General features: G+C 46.9%; 1 protein-coding gene across 1 annotated transcript in view; it reads left to right on the top strand.

The window, feature by feature from the left end:
- Positions 1 to 22,433, top strand: part of SLCO3A1 (solute carrier organic anion transporter family member 3A1) — a 132,501-nt gene that overhangs the window by 97,895 nt on the left and 12,173 nt on the right. Inside the window, exons 4-9 of the mRNA XM_085070402.1 lie at positions 2,771 to 3,037; positions 11,359 to 11,523; positions 13,462 to 13,660; positions 14,480 to 14,618; positions 18,908 to 19,083; positions 21,808 to 21,872. Coding sequence (XP_084926528.1) covers positions 2,771 to 3,037; positions 11,359 to 11,523; positions 13,462 to 13,660; positions 14,480 to 14,618; positions 18,908 to 19,083; positions 21,808 to 21,872 — 1,011 coding nt within the window. The remainder of the gene's footprint in view (positions 1 to 2,770; positions 3,038 to 11,358; positions 11,524 to 13,461; positions 13,661 to 14,479; positions 14,619 to 18,907; positions 19,084 to 21,807; positions 21,873 to 22,433) is intronic.

The raw sequence follows: 22,433 nt of genomic DNA, 5'->3' as shown, positions 1-22,433 counted from the left end.
TCTTGCATGTATGAGTGTCACTTTTAGAAGGGTTTTAAGACTGGAATTTGAAAAGTTTCAGCTCTGTCCTGATAAATAACAGATTTGTAGTGGTTAAAATTTGTTCTGTGGGTTTTCTGCTGTGAGATGAGTTTCATCCCAGCTCTTAGAGGACACCTGCAAGTACCACTGGAGCTGTGTCCAGGGCCCGGAGTGAAATCTGGGGGCTGCCACCCCAGGCTGTGGGGGAACCATCCAGGTTCTGATGGAGGCACACCAGTAAGACTCAAGCCCAGCACCTTCTCATGACCCTGCTTGGGTGAGCAGCTGCAGTCCCACAGCATTATTGCTTTCCACCAAAGCATTAATTAATTATCACTCACCTTGACTTCGCTTGGGTTAAAGCAGATTGTTTGCAAATTCTTTCTTTCCATTCAGACCAATTCTGTTTACATCGGTTCCTGCACTATGTATTTTTTGCCATGAGAGGGCAACATTTGACAGGCTGTTCTCTGCTGCTCCCCAGCCCTGTGGCTACACACGGCAAACCTAATTCTTCATTCTTTTCCCTGTTATTCAGATGCTTTTTCCACAGTTCTCAGCTTCGTCAGATCCCACAGATCCTTATGCAGGGTTTTTTTCCCATTTCAGGGTGCATTTTATCTCTGTGATTTCGCAAATACATCGTCACAGGGCGCATTTGGATGGAGTTGAGCCTTGCAGGACTCAGAACAGAATTGTGCAAATCTGGAAAGGTGTTAATGCCTTTTCTTGGTCTCACGTGCACATGGCATCTGAAGGAATTGAAAGAATATCAAATGAGGAAGAAGCATCCTTTGGATGGCTGAGACATTTGGCTGCAGCTTGGTCAAACACCACATGGTCCCTTTTCATTCCTTGGCTTTACCAAAGCCTTGTTTGGCAGAGGAGCTGTTTGAAACCTGTTAGATATCTGACCTTTAAGTATAATTTACACTAAAGTATGAATGTAGAGAGGAAGATATTTTATTTCCCAGTAGGTGAAGCTGTGGAACTCCTCACCATAAGGTGCTAAAAATCTACAAATGGATTTTGAAACAAATGGACAAGTTTATATATGAAAAAAATGAACATGACACAAAATCTAGCTCAGAGAGCCCCCGAGCCACAAGAATAATATATGCTGACTTTATTCTAGTAGACTTTCTTGGCAGCTACAGCTGGTTACCATCAGAGGCAAGACACTGACCTAGCTAAAAAGTTAATCTGGTATCTTCTGGCCATTTTTAACATAAGACATTGCTCAGTATTTTCAGCTCAAAAAAGCCCCAGACAAATGCAGAGCCACAGAGGAGAACAGCAGAATGTTGCTGCTGGGAAGCCTGGAAGGGCTGTGGCTCAGCCACTGTGCAGGGAGGGTGCAGTGCTCCCCAGCTCCACGTCCAGCTGGCTTTGGCCATGGTCAGCTGGCTGTCGTGCAAAAGCTGGGGCACACATGGCCTCTGTCTATTTTTTATGGGAAACAATTCCCACTTTGCCGCTGGCTCTGCCTTGCAGCTCGAGGTGGCACAAGGGGAACAAACTCCAGGAGATTGAGCCTTGTCCTGCTCCCTGTTTTGGGCAGGTGTGGGATGCCAGGGCATGCTGCTGCACTGCCCCCACCCAGGAGCTATTTTAAGAAGAGAATATGAAGAAGACTCTGATTTACCTGACCCTTCACACTGTTGTGTTCTCAAGAACCTGAAAAAACAAATGCACTTCAGGCAGAAGGAAATAACAGCAGAAGAATCCAGTCCTTCCACAATACTATTTTTCAAACTTTATCTGTATTTGAGAGCTACGTGGTATTTTCCCTAAGGAGAAAAGAGTTTCCTTCTGTCTCTGCTTGAGAGACAACTTGATTGCCTCACTTGAGACAGATTTTTCAGAGTGGCAGTAACCAGACAGTCACCATGAAGAGAGGAACTTGTTATTCCTGCCACGTGGACCTGGGTCTCCCCCAGGAATCAGCTCCAGCTCTAGGCACCCTTGTGGCTGTGGCAGTGAGGCAGCTGTTAGGAACACAGTTTTTTCTCTCCTGCTGTTTATTTTTATCTCCCCACACTGACTCCAGACCCTCCTTATGTCTGATCTCTGCTGAGTGATGGCCTACAGGACACTCTAGCTTTTTCTTTTGCTTTTCTTCATTTTCTGATTATTTCTTTGTTCTTCTGAGCCCATACAATGTAGTAAGTGGGTTTTTTCCCCAATATTTAGGACCCTTTCACCCTCTGCACAGTTGCAGGTGGCCCTAAAGGCCAAATGCCAATCTCTCTTCTGAAAAGAGCTGTGAGTTCAAAGCAGGGGGAGCACTGATCTCCTGGGAGAGCAGGGTGAGCAGGGGCAGAGATGCAGAGTCCTTGTCTGTGCAGCTGTGTCAGGTGAGTGTGACACACTGGGACAGGGATGTCCAAAACCTCAGTGCCAGCACAGGGGACACTGCTATACAGCAGCTTCCTAGAGCTGGCAGAACCAAAAACACCTGAGAGTAGCTCTGATCACAGGGTGTTGCAGAAGCTGGAGGTACCATCTAGATACAAAAGGTGATGGGAGCTGGTCCTGAGGATCTCTTGGATGTGGAGATCACTGAGGGGAGATCACCAGTAGCTCACACACTGCAGCTGTGGGGTGCACTGCGGGCTCCCACCTTGTGTCTTGTGCCCTCATCAGCCAGCAAAGCCCCCAACAACCACCTTACCCCCCACAGGATCATCCCCACTGTTCTCCCCCTCCCCATGGCCAAACCCCTGACTCCTGTTTGCTCCCCTCCTAGGTAAGCTGGACATAACCCCGGATGACCCTCGGTGGATCGGGGCGTGGTGGGGAGGCTTCCTGCTCTGCGGTGCCTTACTCTTCTTCTCGTCGCTGCCCATGTTCGGCTTCCCGCAGTCGCTGCCGCCGCGGGCCGAGCGCGCCGGGGAGAGCGAGCAGGCCATGCTCCCCGAGCGCGACTACGAGCGCCCCAAGCCCAGCAACGGCGTCCTGCGGCACCCCCTGGACGGGGACAGCAGCACCACCACCTGCTTCCAGCAGCTGCGAGGTGAGACACCCCAGAAAGTCCCCCTAAACAGCACTAGCCTGGAGTTTCAGTCCCCGGCTGCTGATTATCTATATGGCGTTGTGCGCGTTTGAAGCAGCGACTTGGTTCTGCTTGGAAGCTTTGGGGTTTTTTTTTTAATACTGAAAACTTCAGAAATGCGTGGTAGTCCTGTAGAGTTGGTGAAAAAATTAAGGGGAGCACAGTTGCCAGAGGAATTTGTGAACTTCTCTCCAGTGTACTGTGCTGCTCCCCTCTGCCTCCTGAAAGGGAGAGCAAGCCAGCAAGGACATGTAAAACAAATTGGGAGCTCCCAGCATCTCCCCTCCTCCTTTCAGCTTAGTGCAATCCCAGATGCAAAGCAAGGGGTGCTGGGCATCACCACAGCTCTCAAACTGAAATGGGAAGAGGGAGATACCGGCCCAGAATACCAGCAAAATGACAGGGCAGGGCATGATTTGTAGCAAATTAGAGAGAAAGCCTCACATCATGTCCTGCAGTGATGGAAATGGAGGTGACTCTAATTAAAGTCAGCTAAGAATTCAGCATGTCGTGGGAGAATGTGGGCAGATACTCTCTCTGTAGGCTGAACTGGAAAATCCTGCATCTGAGAGGGTGTTCCTGTAGCACTGGTGACTGCTTTCCACTCCCTGTTGCTCTGGCAGAGTGGGTTTCATTACTGCCTGATGCATTTAGATAAACGAGGACAAAATCACTTACTCCCTGTGCAGTCACCTTAATTGGGAGCTGAATGAAGTGCGGGTGGGAAGGGAAAAGAGACTTTGGGGAAAAAAGTGTTGTCTAAAAATAAAAATGCCTTGAATAGTTGATGTGGTTGTTCATTAAGAGAAGGTCAAAGATGTGAAATTTTGACTTCACAAAGATGTGAAGAGAAAGGTAAAGGGATAAATTGTTTGAAACTCTGTCAGTAGAATTAATTTCTTCATCCTTTCATTCTTGTTGCAAGGATTTTCTCTTGAATGGGGTTTTCTCATGGTATGTGCATGTGGATAGTTCTGTGGCTTTTGTTGTGTACACATCAGAGTGTCTGCTTCTGGTGACTGAGCTTTTAGAGTGGACACTGGAAATGTTTGCAGGTTTTTATGTAGAAAAATGAAAGCATATGACTGCATGGAGGGGCAGCAGTTCAGTCTGAGGATGGTGCTGAGCATCTTGCACACAGGGAGGCCATGGGGGGTTCACTGAGCATCTGTTGCTCATTGAAGTAGAGAAATTAAACTGCCACATCCATATGCTTCAAGTATTGATTACATCAGGAGGCACCACAGCCCTCCACATAAGCCCTCTCCCTGCAGGTAACCCCATTTTGGATAGTCAGTATTCCAGGAGCCTCTTTGTAGATGGACTTTGAAATAAAATTTACATCACATGAAATAGGACGAGGAATGACCTTTTTAGTTATTCTTTTGAGGCTGTCACAGACGACACGGTGTTGGTAGCTGACATCTCCTTTCAAGTCCCTTGCCACTGTTGTCACAGTTGGAATGTGGTCAGGAGTTGTGTGGCTGAAGTGCCTGCCTGGAGATGTTCAGATATGATCCATAAGGGAAGGGAGACTTCCTCACTCCTGATGAGCAGTGTTTCATGTGATGGTTTAATCTTTCTGTGGGTATACATTTCTTTGGTAGCAGCTGAAATATCTATATTCATTCCTATATGGCAAGTCCTATTATCCTTATTCTATTTGTTGTTTCTCCTTTGGAGAAAGTTGAGACTGTTTAGGCATTTTTCTAGGATAAAAAGGATTCCTAGTTATATACAGAGCTTAAAAGTATATATGTGCATGCATAGTCATGTCTTCTGTCCTAATGTGACCTTGGATTTAGCATTAATTTTAGAAGCTGAACAAAATCCATGGAATCATAGAATGGCATGAGCTGGAAGGGACCTTAAAGATCATGTGGTTCCAAACCCCCTGCCCTGGGCAAGGACACCTTTCACTATCCCAGCTTGCTCAGAGCTCCATCCTGTCTGGCCCTGAGCACTTCCAGGGATGGGACAACCACAGCTTTTCTGGGCAACAGCAGAGGATTTACCAGATGAGCTTGGGAGCAGAGATGCTCCTTGGGGTTTGTATGGCCATAACTCTGACTCATTTTTATCAGGTGCTGTCTCTGCAGCTTGTCCTGGGCAGGGCTGTTCCTGCTGGGAGTCCCATGTCTGCATGGAGGTGTGGATTGTCCATTTCTTGTGCAACTCAGGGGAGGAAGAGCTGTTTCTCTGGATTGATTATTGCAAACACCCTCTGTATCAACAGCACATCCTTGGAGGCTGAGCTGCATCTCCTTTTTGGCTGCTGAAGGAGCTTTATTATTTTTAATTACATTCTTTCCAAGGCTTGCAGTGACTGCCACAAGAGAAAGGACATGGCAGGAGAGGCAGGAGAGGCAGCAGGGCAGTGTCAGCTGGGGACATGCCCTGAGTTAGGTCATGGTTGTCAGCTAGGGACATGGCATGGCTGGCACGTGGGAGGATGCTCCAGACAACACAGGATCTGCTGGAAATCACTGAGATGGAAGGCTGGCTGAGATTCCTTGGCTTTCTCTAGCCTTAGCACGCAAAAAAAGCCAGGACTAATATAAAAGGAACATGCTCAAAGTATCGATCTTCACATCTCTGTCAAGGTCTAAGCAGGAGGGAGGGCCCAGCTTTTGGGAAACCCTGGCATCTCCTCCTGTGGGGTGTTTTCATGCCAAGAAAAGAAGTATTCTTAAGAGGAGCTGCAAACTTGAAATGAAAATGGTGCCTTTGAAAGGCACGAGGTGAAGAGGCAATCAAAGGAGTGGAGGCAGCAGGGGGTTCTGCTCAGGGGCACAGCAGCTCAAGCAGCAAAGCTTTGGGACAGTCCTGGGAGCTGCTTCCTATTGCTCAACTGGCAGGTGAATGCTGCACCACTTTGGCTGATTAGTATTTCAGTTCAGCCAAGCAAATCCATTTGGGAGCACGGAGAAGTGAAGGATTAACAGCAGTGCAAGTCTGGATAAACGCTGCCATTGCTCTTTGCTCCTGCCTGGCAGGGTTGTTCAGCCCTGTGCTCTCTGTGGGGTCTGTGAGAGCTTCAGGCATGGGCTGTGCAGTCCTTGCTCTACTGGGGGGCACAGCTTTGCTTTCCTACCTCTGCCCTGCCTTGGGGACCTCTCTGCTCTTTGGGGCTGGAGAAGATGCTCGGCTGTGTCAGGTCACCTGTGCCTCTTCTTGTGTCTGTCCAGCATCTGCCCTCTCACTGCTGCCTCTGACACACCACCTGCTCTGGGATGTGCTTAGAAATAGTTCATTAAAATCCTTTTTTTTTTTTTTCGTATGGAAATGTCACATCTATTGAATTGAGCGGCCAGTTCTGATGAAATTTGATTTCAAAATGCTTCCTCGGTGTGATCTTTAACACCTCTGAAACGTTCTGCTCTAAATGTGTTCTGTTTTGCAATGATTTAAACCAGAAATTCGTTACATTCTGCCTCTGTGTCTAGCAAGAGAGATTAAAATCCTAAAAGGATTGAAATGGATATGGAATCCTCCAGGTTTGGAAAGAGAAGCTCATTCACAAGGAATTAAAAGAAAACTCACTGTGGAATTAAATGCATTTCAGAGCTGCAAATTCCCTAGATTTGGAAACATTTTGGTTTCTTTCCAGCTTCATTTTCAAAAGTGTAGGAGAGCTGGGATGTACAGCTGACAGCTGCCTTGTCTTCTGTTAATTTCCTTCCTTCTCTGTGTACCAATCTGCTGAATACTTAGGGAGGGACTGCTCTGAATCTGGGATTTCTCTCCCAAAAAGTGCTCTCTGGGAGCAGATGCAGAGTGCAAGGCCAAAAGTTCCCAGCTGTGCAAGGAGGGCCTGGACCATGGGGAGCCTGTAATTCTCAGTGGGAGTTCATAGGATTGGGCAGGATTAAAGGCTCAAAGGAGTAGTTTTAACTGCTGACTCTCATGAGTGATAGTGACAACCTTTTGGAGAGGGCTCCATCTGTACCTTCATTCACAGCCACAGTGGTGATGCTTTGGCCCAGATTTAGACTTTAATGCCTTTTTAGATTTGAGTCTTGTCCCCTACAAATGTCTAAAAGGCTTGCTGAGAAATCCAGGTCTTAGGTGAAAAGGTGGCAGGTGATCATAAAAGACATCAGGTCCCATCAGTCTTCGAGTTTCCTTTGGCTTGTGTTTCATGAGGTTGCAGGAATTGTTGTCAGGTTCTTCTTGGCTGTTTCCAAGCCAGCATCTTTTCAGCACTTTTGATAAATTCAGAAAATTCAGCCTGCACAGCTCGGGGCCAAAGCTGAACAGCAGCTGAAAGCGGGCAGAGTGTGTCTCTGAAAAGATACTGTGCTTTTCCATGACCTCTGTGTCACACACGAGGGAGGTTTATGTGCCCCTCTGCAGTCGAGTGAAGGTGGTTCCTGCAGGCAAGATGATGGGCCAGAAGGACCTGCTTTCCATGCTTGAGAGAGTTACTGCTGCTTCAAGCTTGCATCTTGTCAGGAAGGCTTTTTTTGACTTAGGCTTCATCCTTTTCTCTCGTATCCTTCATGATAATTTTGCCAAGGCCAAGTGGAACTTTAGCATACTAAACACACCTGAGATGTCTTCAGCACTTCTTGCCTTACTCCATATTCTCTTTTACAGGAGCTGCTTCTTTCCAGAATGTATTTTCTTCTTGCTGCCTGCTCTGTTTTCTTCATCCCTTTTTCCTCAAGCCAGATGGAGATTTTGCCGTTTGTTTTTGCTTCAGAGCTGAGGCTTTCTTCTGACATGTGTAGTAGAAAGTCATGTTTTGGCTCAATACTGCATTTTGCCTTTCCCTCACCACACTGTCCTAGGTGGACTGGGCTGTAAACCTCCCTCTAATTTATTACTTTGCTTTCTGTGTTCTTCATCTTTACTGCAAATTGAAAACATCTCTCTGTAGGGTGCTCCAACCAGAAACAGTGGCCTTGGTGATTGTAATGTTCCAAACAATTCATTTCAAGCACCAACGTGATCATTATAGTTTGTCGTTTCTGGAGAGTAGTTAAACCTCGTGTAATGAGGTTGCCAATTATCCCCGGTACTCCCCGATGTGCAGTGACAAATCAAAGCTACTTGGTGTGCATAAGTGTGTGTGTTTGTCAAGCCCCTGGCCTGTCACCCACAGAAGGAAGCAGGGAGGGTGTTTGGTGCCTTGGCATGGGTGTTGCTTGGGTGGGAAAAGGTGGGAAGTCAAGGGGTTGGTGGGAGATGTTGGAGAGCTTTGGGACATCTGCCCGAGTGCTTCCCAGCCTGTGGGTGATCCTGTGACCAACACTGCACTGGGATGGTCTGAAGAGTTGGGTTTAAAGTACTTCAGCAGTGAAAAGAGGTGTTGTGTTCTCCTCAGGGCAGTGGGAATTGCTTTCCTGCTGCTGTTTCTGGAGCATGTCAGGAGCAGCAGGATGAGGATGTTAACTGAGCTCGTCCTTCTGGCAGTGGGAGGCTGAGTCTGTCTGTGCCATGTCTGGTGCAGCTTGTGGGTTCTCCAAGTAGATTTTTGAGACTCTTTTGACTCCAAAAGATTCTTCTCACTCGACAAATGGACTTCAATTGAGATTTATAGCTGCAAAGGACTGCTCAAAATTGTTCAGGTAACCTCTGAGCTGTAAGGTGCAGGTTAACATTTACCATGACTCCTGCTGGGTTGGCTCCAGAGAAGAAGCACCATCCTTAGCTGTTGTGTTCCCCAGGGCTTCACTGTCCCCCAGAAGGCATTTCCATTCCTGCTCCATACCCAGCACCATATGCCAGGCAGCTGAAAGCATGTCACTCTAGTCTGTTGAGGGATTTTTAAACTTCACTGCTGACTTTTAATCTTTTTCCCAAAGGTATTTCACCCCAAGAACTGAGACAGATAAGGCAGCAGCAGGTGTCAAGTGATTGATCTTAACAAATGGCAGTAGCAAGATGAAAGGATATTCAATTCTGTAGGGAGCCTCCTGTCATTTCCCTTAGAAGATGAAAGAGAATGAGCTGGCCCTGGCTGAGGAGGTGGTGGAGGCTGCCAGACACTGCTTGAGTTGTCTGTGCACTCTTTGCACTGGGTTTGGGTCACTCTGCCTGCTGGTACAGAGTCCTGTTGCAGTAGACAGTGGTCAGACTTGCAGCAGAGGACAGGATCAGTCCTAGAAAACTCACAGGGAGGAGAAGCAATGATCATGGAATAGCAGAGTCACAGAAAAATTTGGGTTGGAAAGGACCTCTTGTTCCAGACACCTCACCATGGACAGGGACACCTTCTCTGGGCAACCTGTTCCAGTGTCTCACACCCTCACAGTAAATTCCTTCCTTAAATCTAATCTAATCCCTCTCTCTTTCTGTTTAAAGCCATTACTTGTTGTCCTGTCACTTCATGCCCTTGTCAAAGTCCCTCTCCAGCTCTCCTGGAGCCCCTTTAGGTGATGAAGTGCTGTGACTTGTAGCCCAGCACTGCCAGGCAAGGCACTCATGAGGGGTTCCTCTCCTCTGTGAAATGCTGCAATACCTCTACAAATTTTTTCTTGTCCACCCCAAGCACAGAAGATGGATTTTGACCTCAGTAGTGCATGATGGTTGGGTGCCAACTTCAGAAATAAATGTCCATGATCTTTAACTCCCTCCTGCAAAAGGCAGGCTGTCATCACTATTGTTTGGTGGATAAAGTTAGAGCTAGAGCTTAGTGTCTTTGGATTTAAATTGGCACAAAGCTACATCTCAAGGAATCCATTAATCTTGAACAAACTGAATTCCCAAGGCACAACAGGCATTAATACCTTAAATATGGCTTTTCAAGCTCAGTACTGCCAAGTCCACCTTTGCATTTTCTATATTTTTCCTGGCAAGAAGGGGAGTTTCTGTAGGTGGCCACCAAAGAACTGAAGGAAGCAGCAGGTGGCTTTTGAAATTTATCCATGTTTGAATTCCCCCATTCCTCCCACACAGTACTTTTTTTTTCCTCTTTTTTCTTTTCTTTTTTCCCCTGTTCTGCTCCTAAAAATTACTGTGCCTCTTGCACCTTAATTATGTTCAGTAAATCCTCAGGAGCAAGAATTTTACACCGAGCTTGGAAAAACATTTCTGATATAACTGTGGCGTGACCTCTTCCAAAAAGGTTAGATCAAACCTAATTATAACCCTTTTTTCTGCTGTCCCCAAGAAAGAACCAAGGGCACCCAAGCAGAGCTTTGACAAAGAGCTGTGCATTCTCTGCAGAGGCCAGTGCAAAAAAAAATCCCTGAGGGAAAACAGAAGCCAGCACCAGAGAAACATCATCTGCCATTCCCTGGTACACTGTAGGGAATGTGGGGGATGGATTTTCAAAATGCAAATAGGGGTCCGTTGAGGCTTCACTACACTACATCAAGGTAATTTTCAAACTTAATGATTTTCACATTTAATTCAGGGAGAAATTAGTCATCAGGTATTGAGACAAAGCAAGGCTCTCTTCTGTACTGGGATGCTCTCCTCTGCAAGCTGTGTTATCTCGACAATAATTAAAATGTTCGCTGGAGTAGAAAGCAAGCGATCTGATTCATTAGCCAGATTTCCCTTTGTAGGGTAACTCCTGCTTGCTTATGGGAAATTGAGATGGGCTTGGAGGAGAGAGGACGCTGGACACTGGTGATTTGGAAGGGGACAGCCAAGGGATCATGAAACCAAAGCCATATGTCCTACACAGTGAACAGCTCAGCACGTTTTCTTCCACCTTCAGCCACCAAAGTTGCACAGGTCTCCATGGAAGGCCTTGGTTGGCTGGAGAAGCTTTAGGTTATGGAAAAATACAGACTGACATGCCTATCCCAGGCAGGAGAACCCTTTTGCCATGGGTATCTATGGGCCAGGCTGGGCCAGAGAGCTTCAGCTTGCTGGAAACACCCTCCTGTGCTGCAAGAAGGTGACCATCAGTGAGGGAGTTTGAAACAGGAAAATGAAGCAAATCTGGGTGGCAGGAGAAGGAAAAGCCAAGATGTGAGCTGGGTTAGTTTGTGTCTGAAAGCTTGCAGGAATTTATGCTGAATGCAGCACTCGTGGCCCCCATCAGCTGGCTCAGTGTTGTGCATGGGGAGCAGGAAGGGAAAGGAGAAGGATAAGAAAGAGCACACCAGGTTTTGATTGACTTCCCTATGAGAGAAACAAAAGGCAGTATTGGAAATTTTGCTCATTCTTCTGATGTTCAAAATCATCTATAAGAGTAAATAATGACTGGTGATTTCTTTCTCTTGATGTGAAGTGAGTTTACCCTTCAGGAGAGGAGAAAGGCACCTCCAGCATGTCAAGTAAAGTCTACCCAAAAACACCTCTCCCTTTTCCCTCTCTTCTAGTGATCCCCAAAGTGACTAAGCACCTGCTCTCCAACCCCGTGTTCACCTGCATCATCCTGGCAGCCTGCATGGAGATTGCAGTGGTGGCTGGCTTTGCTGCCTTCCTGGGCAAGTACCTGGAGCAGCAGTTCAACCTCACCACCTCATCTGCCAACCAGCTCCTGGGTGAGTAACCACAGGGGACACCAAAACTCCAGCATTGAAAGGGATTTTTAAGTGTTCAGCATGGCTGGTGACTGCTCCAGTCTCACTGGTTGGGCTGCCCAAAAAGTGGCTTGTTTGACATGTAGAAATGTGTCTGTGAGTGGGAGGGTTGGGCTTCAGCTATACTGTGGCTGCAGAGCCCAGAGCAGACCTCCAGCATCCTTCCTCCTTGACTGTGCTCTGCACTGCATCCTGCTGCCATCAGTGGCTCTGTAACCAAGCCAGTTGTGTGGGAAGTGGTATGGGACAGCCAGGACAGGAAAGTCTGTGAGAGCCTTGAATGTGCCAGAAATGGACCATCTGATTGTCCAAGGCTGCAGTTGCTCTCCAGGTGATAGTGTGGCCCATTGAACTGCTTGTCTCATGGTCCTGGTGCCCCACAGTGCTGCAGCCCATCTCCAGCTGGGTTAGGAAGCCCAGTTTCTCCTGTTGGTCACTCCTTTCCCAAGCCCAGCTTCTCCTGTTAGTCATTCCTTTCTTCTTGGCCTGGAAATGACAAGATTGCAATGAGCATCCAAATACCTGAGTTATTGCAGCTTGGTTGTCTTTCAAATGTCCCTTCTCTCTGACCATTCCATGCTGCTGTGATTTCACGTTACATATTTCTCAGTGTTCATTTGTTCCCTGTCAGGACACTGATGGCAGGATCTTCATTTATTTTCTGCTGCTGCTCACCCCAAGCAGGCCCAGCTATTTGTTTATGACAGCCCTTCTCTCATCAGCACCCAATTAAGATATCAGCAAGTTGATCTTGGATGATCTGTGACCACAGCTCGCCAGATGGGCAGCTGGCAGTGATCTGTCAAAAGCTGGGACATCAGGAAATGGGTGGATCTTCATATCAAAATAAGGAGTTTGCAAGCTGCTCTCCTGACAGTTGTTTATTTTCCTGTAAAATTCATCGATGTCTTCTGGTTTTGGCTTGGTTTTCCAAAAGAAACAATCCCCTGCAGTTAGCCTTGCCTCCCCCAGCCACACAGGAATTTACTAGTAAATTTTAATACAATTTGACAGAAGGCTAGAGGTCTCAAAGTTGTTAGGCTGTTCCATCTTCCCTGAAAATTAAAGGCTTGGCAAAGGAAAGTAACTTCACTGCTGGCCCAGTGGGAGAAGGGAAAAAGCTGTTCTTTGGGATATAGCTGGGCAGTCAGTATGTGAGTACAGCTGGGTGGCCAGCAGAGAGGAGATCACCCACAAGCCAGAGCACATCCTGCCTCTGACCTGGCAGTGGGAAAGGAGACTTGGATAGCTCTGTTTCTCACTGCAACTTGTTTAAAAAAAGTTATTAGATTTCTCACATGGCGTTTAAGGGAGTGTAGAAATGCCAGGATTGGAATTCTCTTCTAAGCGTGATTCAGGCAGATGAGATCTGGAGTATGACTGGCAGAAAAGGGATAAAAGTGACCTCAAGCAAGTGTGGTAATTCTTGTCTGTGCTGGAAAGGGAATCACTTCTGGCAGTGATTTTGTGTTTCACAGTTTAAGAAAATTCTTTTAGGGAGATCTCATATTTTCAAATGCTACTCTTGCCTAGTCTTGAAAGATCAGACTTTCATGAGTCACACCAGCAGGGCTCATCCAGAACCTCCAGACACCTCGGGAAATTCTTTATTTGTGTGCTGTCTGTTGCAGGAAGCATTAGAGATGCTGCTGCTTAGGTCAGGCGGGGCCAATCTCAGCAAGTCTGACATTCCCTCCAGCATGGATGAGAACTGGCAGAAGATCCTGGTTCCTCCATGCAAGGCAGCATGCCTGTTTGCATCTGTTCCTTTTTTTGGGCAACCCCAGCTTGGTGTTACTCCAGCAGTTGGTGATTACAAGGTTTCCCTGTGCCAGTGCACAGATCTGGCTTGCACAGATCTTGCTCATGCCCCTTGCTAACTGATTTTTCCTCTTGCAGGGATGACAGCAATCCCATGTGCATGTCTGGGCATATTCCTGGGTGGCCTCTTGGTGAAGAAGCTCAGCCTGTCTGCCCTGGGAGCCATCAGGATGGCCATGCTGGTGAACCTGGTGTCCACAGCTTGCTACGTGTCCTTCCTCTTCCTGGGATGTGACACAGGACCTGTGGCAGGGGTTACTGTTCCCTATGGAAACAAGTGAGTGCACAGAGAGTTTCAGGGAGCTTTACCAGCAAAAATCTGTGTTACTGTCCATAGAGCAAGCTTGAGAAGGCAGTGTTCTATGACCTCTTAGTTTGGGATGTTTCATGCCACTCACCACTGCAGAGTTGAATACCTGCAGATGACAGCAGAGTTTCGCTAAAATCAGTCAAACTGAGGCAAAAGGTGCCAGACCTGAGTCTGTACCCACAGCCACCTCTGTAGCATTCAGTCTGGCTTGTCCTGGCAGCAAGGGACGTGCACTGCTCTGTACATTGATTTAAGTGCCTTAGGGGAGTTTGTAGAACCAGGTTTTAGAAATACAGATAGGGTGAAGAGAGAGTGTGGCTGCAGGCCCATTTTAATGTGAGAAATGAGGCCCACAGTACCCTGTAGCACTTGCAGGACTTGGAGAGAATTATTTGGTATTTTCTTTCCGAGTGCTCCTGGTTGCAGTGACAATTATTTAGATGGCAACTTCAGCCTGTCAGCTCCTTACAGTGTTCCAGAAAAATACAGAGCAATCTCCACAACATCTTTGTGTTTCCTTGAGGCTTCTTGTTGAGGTAACAGAGCTGCCCAAGCCTTGCATTAGATTCCCTGTTGCAGAGAGATCGTGGCCATAGCATTTCTGTCTCCAAGAAGAAGCTCTAGCCTGGATTTCTTAGAACTGGAACCCAGCTAGCCTGCCCACTGCTTTTTTGTAATGTGTTTGCCTTAACTCTCCCCTTCAAAGCCATCTTTGTGAGGTAATGATTGGTAAAGCTGGCTGATAATCACAGTGTCCATTAATTTCTCTTGCTGTTTCTCTTACAGCTCAACTCCAACCTCATCTCTGGACCCATATTCCCCCTGCAATAACAACTGTGAATGCCAAACTGATTCCTTCACTCCAGTGTGTGGGGCAGACGGGGTCACATACTTATCTGCCTGCTTTGCTGGCTGCAGCAGCACGGTGAGTGGGCTTTGCTGGGGACCTCTGGCCTGTGGGAATGATAATGTGAGCTCAAGTGAGTGAGGTTAGTGCATGTCAGGTAGAGCAGCTCACCTCACACCTCAGGTGGGCCTGAGCCCCTGTTTTTCCACTCTGCTCCATAATTGCCCACTCTCCCCAGCAGCATCTGCCAGGGTCACCCATGGAGCAGGATGGGATCTCACATCCTCCTGCCCTCATCTTCCTCCTCAGCATGGATGCAAGCAATATGATAGGAGATCTGCACAGGTGTCCTGTGGCAGAACAGATCCTCTGCAAGACTCCTCACCCAGGCTGAGAGACAAGCTTCTCTTTTAGCCTGCAGCTCCTCATCTCCCCTCTTCTCCACTTGCCCACGTTTGCCCTGCACAATGCTTTTAGTCTTTTTCCTCTTGCTCTTTCCCTGAATCTGGTTCCTAGACAGTTGTGAGCAGATTTTGGTTTTATTCACCCTTGTTTAAGCTTTCCTTTAATTCCTCTAGCTTCTCTCTCTTTCCTTGCTTTGCTCTGAGGCAGCAGCAAGAGCAGTTGTCAGGGGAGCAGAGATTCCATCCAAAGACATCCTACATTTTTCAGTTCTCTCTATCTAACTAAATCTAAGAGTTTATTTCCCTTAGAAAACTCTTAAAGACCAAACTGTCTCCATATGAAGAAGATGTGGGGAATTTTTAACAGTATCTTAAAAGCCAGCTTGTTCATTTTTTTGCTGCTGAAATGGTAATGTCTTCTGGGTTACACTGAAAATGAATGTCTGCTGCTCCTGTGGGTGGGGACTGGTGGGATTCCTGCATCCTTGCTCCCTGCCTGGGGCTGTGCCAGGCATGGTGATCACTGCTCTGTGGAGTCTGTGGGAGGTCAGCCTGGTCACAGGGACTGTGTGCCTGCAGGGACATCAGTGCTCACCACATGCAATTATCCCTCCATGGCTTCATCCTTCCTCTTTGAGGAGACACCAAAAGACTCCCTGCCCTGGAGACAAAGCCCATGTGAGTGCTGCTGAGCAAACTTGCTGCTGGCAGTGCAGCCTCCCTGCCTAGATCACCTGGGAGCTTCTGCTTACACATCCTGTCTCCTCCAATCCCTCTCCAGCCTCAGAGGTGCAGGCATCCCTTTGAAACACCACCATTTCCAGGTGCTTTCAGCAGCCCTACAAGGATCTACATCAGCGTGTAACACATGAAGGTGTTCTCCTCCTCTTTCCTCCTCCTCCTCCTCTCAGTAAGCCAACACCTGAGATGGCAGCAGGGTGATTTTAACAAGAAACCAGCTTGTTTCAGGCACAGAATTGTGTCTCACCAGTTCACCATGCCTTCAGCAAGTGTACAGCTGGTGTTGGTCTGTGGCTGGAGCGTGGGAGCGATCTCCTCGCTGTGCAGTTCAGGGCAAAGCTCTGGAAGGAGCATGGTAATGAAAATTCAGCTCTGCCCCTTCAGTCTGCAGCTGCCTGACCTCGTGCTCTGCAAGAGCAAACCTCTCAGCAAAATATTCACTCTCCCTCACGCTCTCTCTTACTCATTCCTTCTTATTTTGCCTTTTCGTCATCTTGGGGTTCTTTTCATCGCCTTGTTTTGTGGGAGTTTTTTGCAGTAACATTTTCACAAATTAGTGAAGCAATAGCATACTCTGGAAAGGGTGTTATCAAGAATTATGGACCAGTTTTGGCCATGCAATGGCCTTGAGGCAAAGCCAAATTGCCAAACCAAGTTTTAAACCCATAATCCAGGTAATGACCTGTCTGGAGGGTCTTGTGAATGTTATATGCTTGTGATGAGCCAAGGGTTGCTTTTTACTGGGACATAAAATTCTCTGAATGCTTTATTTAACTTTACTACGTTGTACATTTCTGACTGCTTCTCTTCACTTTTCCTCTGTGAACAATTTCTAAAAGCAATGTATAGCTCATTTTTTTTTCTCTTTTTCATTCCTTCTCTCTTACTGAGCTGATTCCAGAGGTGCACTTGTCCAAAAAGCCATACGAATATCAGTTCTGGTAGGCAGAGCTCTGGCACCCTCAAGAACTTCTCTTTGAAGCCATTCCTGGGAGTTACCCTTGCATACCACATGTTGGACTGTGCATCTTTTTCATTTGATGCCATTGACTCTGTCAGCCTTTTGGCTGGAGACACATGAATTCCAGCTTGGAGTTACTGTGCTGGCACCTCACAGCTTTGCACTGAAGTACCAGCCTGTCCCAGCTACTTTCCTCCTTAAAAAACGAGTCATTAAAAGCACAGGTAATTTGCATGGATAATCACACCAAACTCAGGATGCTGTTAAAGGTGTAAACTCTGCATCTGTGTAGCTTCACAGGCACACAGAAATCTGGCAGCTGGGCAGCAGAAGGTTCTGATAACGTGTGGTTGAATGCTGTGGAGTTGCAGATAAGGACATCTATAGCAGTTTGGCACAGGTAGCAAAAAGTTGCCTCTCCACAGGACAAAGTTGTAACTCCATCTTTGATGTCTCCTTGTTTGATGTCTGTGGGTTGCGTAGTGTGTCAGTAATAAAAGATCAAAGATCTCCCAGGTAAGGATGAGGCTCAGTGCTAAGCAAGCTGATGGAGTTGGTACAAACCACTCATGCTGCTTCGGGCCAGCACCTTGAAGCAAAGTGATGGAAAAAGCAGATTTTTCTGCAGGCAGTGAAGGTAGGACCTGCATTGTGCTTTGTAAAAAAGTCACAACAGTGGGAGGAGAATCTGCCCCACCACTGCCAGAAGCAGGTACTTGCTGTCCTCTGATGAGAACCCATGGGAAATTCTGTGTGTTTGCTGTGATGGGAATTTTTTCCAAGGATATTTCAGTGCAGGGATGTACTTTTCCAGACTTGCATGGGTTTTGATCCACAAGGCTGTGTCCAGGCTGGTTACTAGCAATGCACTGCAGGAAGAGCCAGGAGCTACAAATTCCTGTTGTCTATGCAAACACCACCTCAGTGGTGCTAATTGTCACCATTCTGGAGCCTTCAGGTGTCAGCTTCTAACTCACAGCACAGGAATTTGTTATGTTAATTATTGTTTGCCAGCAGAAAGGCACCTGCATGTCTCCTCCAGCTCTCCTGGAGTTCTGCACCATGGTCTCTCTTGCCCTCTGTGCACTTAGTTGGAAAAAAATGATTTGACTTCTATGCAGGAAAAAGAGCTTGGTGTCAGAAAGGTTGGAGTAGTATCCCGCTGATACTTAAATTTGGAGGCAGTGGACCAGAAAGTGTACTTTTGTATGGTCCTAAGGGGACCCCTTTTGCAGAAAAGCAAAGGAATTTCTGCTTGCACATGGTAGAGGGCAAGGGGAGGAGATTTAGCTGATTTTCAGTATGTTACACGTTATGACGTTACTCCTCATACAAACATGTGACCTGCAAACCCAGTGGGCTTATGAAGACAAGCCATGAATCATTTATGACCACTTCATTCTGTATTCGTTGAGGGATTTCTTGGTACTATTGTGTGCCTTAATTGCACTGACATCTCCCACTCAGAAATTCAGCAGGGCGGGTTGGAAAATAAGAAAAAAAAACTAAATCCTTAAATCTGTGACTGGCAAACAAAGCTTCTTCTCACATCCTGCACTTGCTGGAGAGATCAAAGCAAAATGCAGTCATTCTGCTCTCCTTCTGATCACATATTGATAAAGTTTATCTCGCTTGACTTCAGCTTTTAGCTCAACACAAATCCCTCTGAAGCAGATGTCACTTATTAGCCCTGGAGTGCACTAACGTCCAGCAGTGTCTGTGCTGCCAGGCTGTGGTAGTTCAGCTCTGGGTGAGCTGCAGCACCCATCGTGGGTGGCTTTTTCCCAGGATTTCAGGTGCTGGAAGCAAGCCACGAACCTGCAGCCAAGAACAGGGCTGCAGATTTACCTGCATTTAATGTACTTCAGTTTAATTGCAACAGCCAAGAGGACGGAGGTAAATAAGAAAGTAATTAGAACCATAATGGGGGGAACTTCCTTGTCACAGGGACACAGATTGTTTCTTTATTCTCCTCCAAAGAGGTATAACTCGGTAATAATTTTGTCGCGGTGACATTTATGGGAGAGGCTTGAAAGGAGCAGAAGAAAAGAAACAAGCCAAGGGACAGCTTTCCCTTGCTGGCAACATGAGTCAGCTCTGACGCTCCTGAAATTCTTTCCAAACCCCCCTGCAACAAGCACTTAGGAGTTATTTAATTGGCCATTAGAGGATTAGGCGTTGCTGCTGACAAGCCCCGTTGCAGAGGGCAGCGGTGGGGATCACAGCTCTCCCTCCTCCTGACTCCTTGTGCTCCTCTGCAGAACCTCAGTGGCTGTTCGTGCCTCACCTCGGTCCCTCCCGAAAACGCCACCGTGGTTCCTGGCAAATGCCCCAGCCCTGGGTGTGAAGAGGCCTTCCTGACATTCCTGTGCGTGATGTGTGTCTGCAGCATGATCGGGGCCATGGCGCAGACACCGTCTGTCATCATCCTCATCAGGTAGGGCTTCAGTCACAGTCATCATCATCCTCACCAGGTAGGGCTTCAGCCATCATCCTCATCATCCTCATCATCCTCATCATCCTCATCATCCTCATCATCCTCATCAGGTAGGGCTTCAGCCATCATCATCCTCAGCAGGTAGAGGCATCAGTCACCATCCTCATCAGGTGGGGCTGCTCTTGGCATGGGATCGGGGCTGGAGGGACTGTGGGGCACAGCCAGGAGCTGCAGGGAGCTGAGGGTCCCACACAGCTCCAGGCCTCTGCCTTTTACATCAAACTCACTGTCCCCACATCCATGACTTTGAACTGAGCCACCATTCAATCCGTTTTCTCCCTAAGCCACTTTTTTCACCTGGTAGTACCACGGCTTGGCTCCAGTTCAGGGTCTGCAGTATGGAGCTGCTGGAGGGAAAACAGGAATTGCTCAAGCTCTCCTTTGGTAAAGTGAGGGAGAGGGGTGGAACTGACCTGCAAATAGACAGGAGTCCTGCAGGGATGCCATGAAGAGTAGTGGCATGGGTTGTACTGCTGGGATTAACACGGAAAGGGAAATAAAGATGTGCAGTTTCCAGTCCAGATAGTAAGGAAGTTACAGCTGCATCAGGAGAGGGGCAGAATTGCCACCCTATGTTCTCAGCACATAATGGCTTAGAGGGAGGTTTAGGCTCACCTTTAGAGATGGTCTGGAGACCATAGAAACCACAGAAATATGAAAAGCTGTGGCAGAGCCTGGCTTTGGTGAATACCTCCCTGCCTGGAGTTTAACTTCTCTCACCCTGGATCAAGTCCAAGAACATAAGGAACTTGGAAGTCTGAAGGACATGTCTGAGTTAAACCAGTGTGAATGTGTGGGCAAAAGTAGCTTATTCAAATAACTGACCTTGTGATATTTCCAGACGTATGGAACACTTCACCTTATGATATACATATATATCTAAGCCCACATTTATCCAGAATTACTTAGCTGTCCAAGCTGTCACTTACTGAGAATAATAACCAGAGGCATAAATAGCAGATCCATTCTGCTGCCTGGAAAATTCCAATAAAATTCAATCAATAAGGTCTGTATTAGAAACACGCTCTTGAGTGGATTTTGGACAGAACAGCTCTGTGAGGGCATGTCTCCCTGCAGGATACAAAATGAGATATTCCACCTACCAGTTCATTTCTCTCTTTGCATCTCCGGTAGCTAAAGGAAAATCAAATTCCTCATGATAAATATTGTGACAAAAGCAATTTGAAGTTTGAAGAGTTCTTTGTTCAAGGAAGCTGCCAGCACCTTTAGGATCCTGCATGGAGATGTCTTTGTGTTGCCTTCAAATGAGATAAGCCCAGCACCAGCCAGGAAGAAGAATACCAGGGATAAGAAAAGCAAAGGGATGAGTAAACATACTCACTTCACAGCTATATGAAATAAACAATTCACACATCCAGATTTGTAACTTCACTCGGAATCACTGATAGCTACCAAATGTACAGGGGAGAGCTCTGAGCCAGATACCACCTTGTTCTGTGGTATATGAGTGTGTCCTCAGTGTCCAGAGCAGTGACAAGTGACACTGGCAGCTGCCAGGATTATTTCAAAATGGACTCAGTGTCTACAAATTAAATGTCTTGTCCAAGCAAGTCATGTAGTCACTGATGTAGTCAGTGCAGAAAGGAGGTGTCTCCAGGTGGCAACTTTTACTCCACCCTAAGGTGTGGGGATTAACTTTGGTCCTAAATACAGAAAAGTGGTTGGAGAGACACCACCAATTAAAAACCCACTGTGAATATTTAATGTGATTATCTGTTTTTTCATTAAAATAAACTTTTAATACTCTGTTTCCTTCATTTCCCACCCAACTGTAGAATACTATTTGAGCCAAGCCATTAACCATGGGAATGTTTTTCCAAAGCCAGATAATTCCTGGCATAAAGGCTTTATATAAAGTGTGGGGGTCTGCCTGAAATTCATCCAGAGGTCTCAGATTTCATGCAGAAGTCATGGTATGGTGTTAGGTGGCCCGCGAATGTGTGAAAGGAGGGCAGGTGATCAGAATAGTCTTCTCTTAACTTAAAAACTTCCACTGGTTCTGTTTCATCAGCTTCAGCTGAAGCCACTCCCGTGAAATTATACAAAGAACCACCCCTGCCATTAATGTTTTTTTAAAGCAGCTTTGAAGGATAACACTTAATGCAATAGTGGTTGTGTTCCTAGCAGAAGACACTGTGTTCCCAAGATAAAAAAAGCAGCACACTCAAGTCACATGCATGAAAACTAGTGTTGAGCACCTCCTCATTGGGAGGCTTGAATCAAGGCTGACTGAACCTTTTGGTCCACAATCCTGCCTTCCCTCTCTCATTCCCAGTAGTCTGGGGAGTTTGAGAACCAAAAGTTTTCTCTCCCTCCAATTCTCAACATCTGGAGCTCTGAAAACATGATGGGGAGCTTGTAAACAGTGATTTAATGAAACAGGAATTCCATTTTTCCCCATCCAATGACAAGATTAGCTGTTGTTATTAATGACTTAGCTAATTCCTGAACCTATCACCAATGCAATTACTTTTGGGGCTGTAGGCAGTTCAGGAGAAGGCAGAAGAAAAGGCCCATTAATGACTTTTTGAAGGGGAGCTGGTGGCATCCTGGCTGACAGCACAGAATGGCCACAGGCTGTGTTAATCAAAGCAGAACAAGAGGAATCGATTTCTCTCTCTCCCTCTCTCTCTCTCCCTACAGAACCGTGAGCCCTGAACTCAAGTCTTACGCTCTGGGGGTGCTTTTCCTGCTGCTCCGGTTGCTGGGTAGGTACAAAAGTTGTGTGTCCTCTCCTACCCTTTCCTCCCTCGTGGAAAACTCCATTTTTAACGTGCAGGAGTTGATTTCTACTCCCTGCAGTGCTGTTGTTGTTGGGAGTGGGGTCTGACACAATGGGGTCCAAGCCTTCTCCTTGAAGGATATCTCATCAAGGCTCCTGAAGGCACTTCTCCTGCCATTTGTGTTGTGCTAATGGAAGAAAATGCAGCATTGCATGAGGAATGACTGTTTCTCCCATAGTCCTGCACAACCAGTTTCTCTTCTGTAGCTGTTATTAACGTGTCAGCAGCTTGCAGAGTTACTGCTGTATTGCATTTTGCTGAAGTGGAGGGATATGGATTTTCAGCCTCCTTTGAGGGACAAAACCTATGTTACATGGTGGGTTTGCCCCTTTCTTTGGGTGTCTCGGAAAGGAAACCAGGAAAATGAGACAGGCTGAGTCCTTGTATCCTCCTGGGGGTTAATATCCCATTAAAATACAAACAGCTCCTCCTCTGGACCAGTATGTGCCCCTCATATATTAATTAAAGGGAGCACACCAGGCTGTT

This window comes from Lichenostomus cassidix, chromosome 10, assembly GCF_008360975.1.
Source record: "Lichenostomus cassidix isolate B80296 chromosome 10, HeHo_3.0, whole genome shotgun sequence".
In the NCBI taxonomy this organism is placed as follows: Eukaryota; Metazoa; Chordata; class Aves; order Passeriformes; family Meliphagidae; genus Lichenostomus; species Lichenostomus cassidix.
This window is presented reverse-complemented; position numbering and strand designations above follow the sequence as displayed.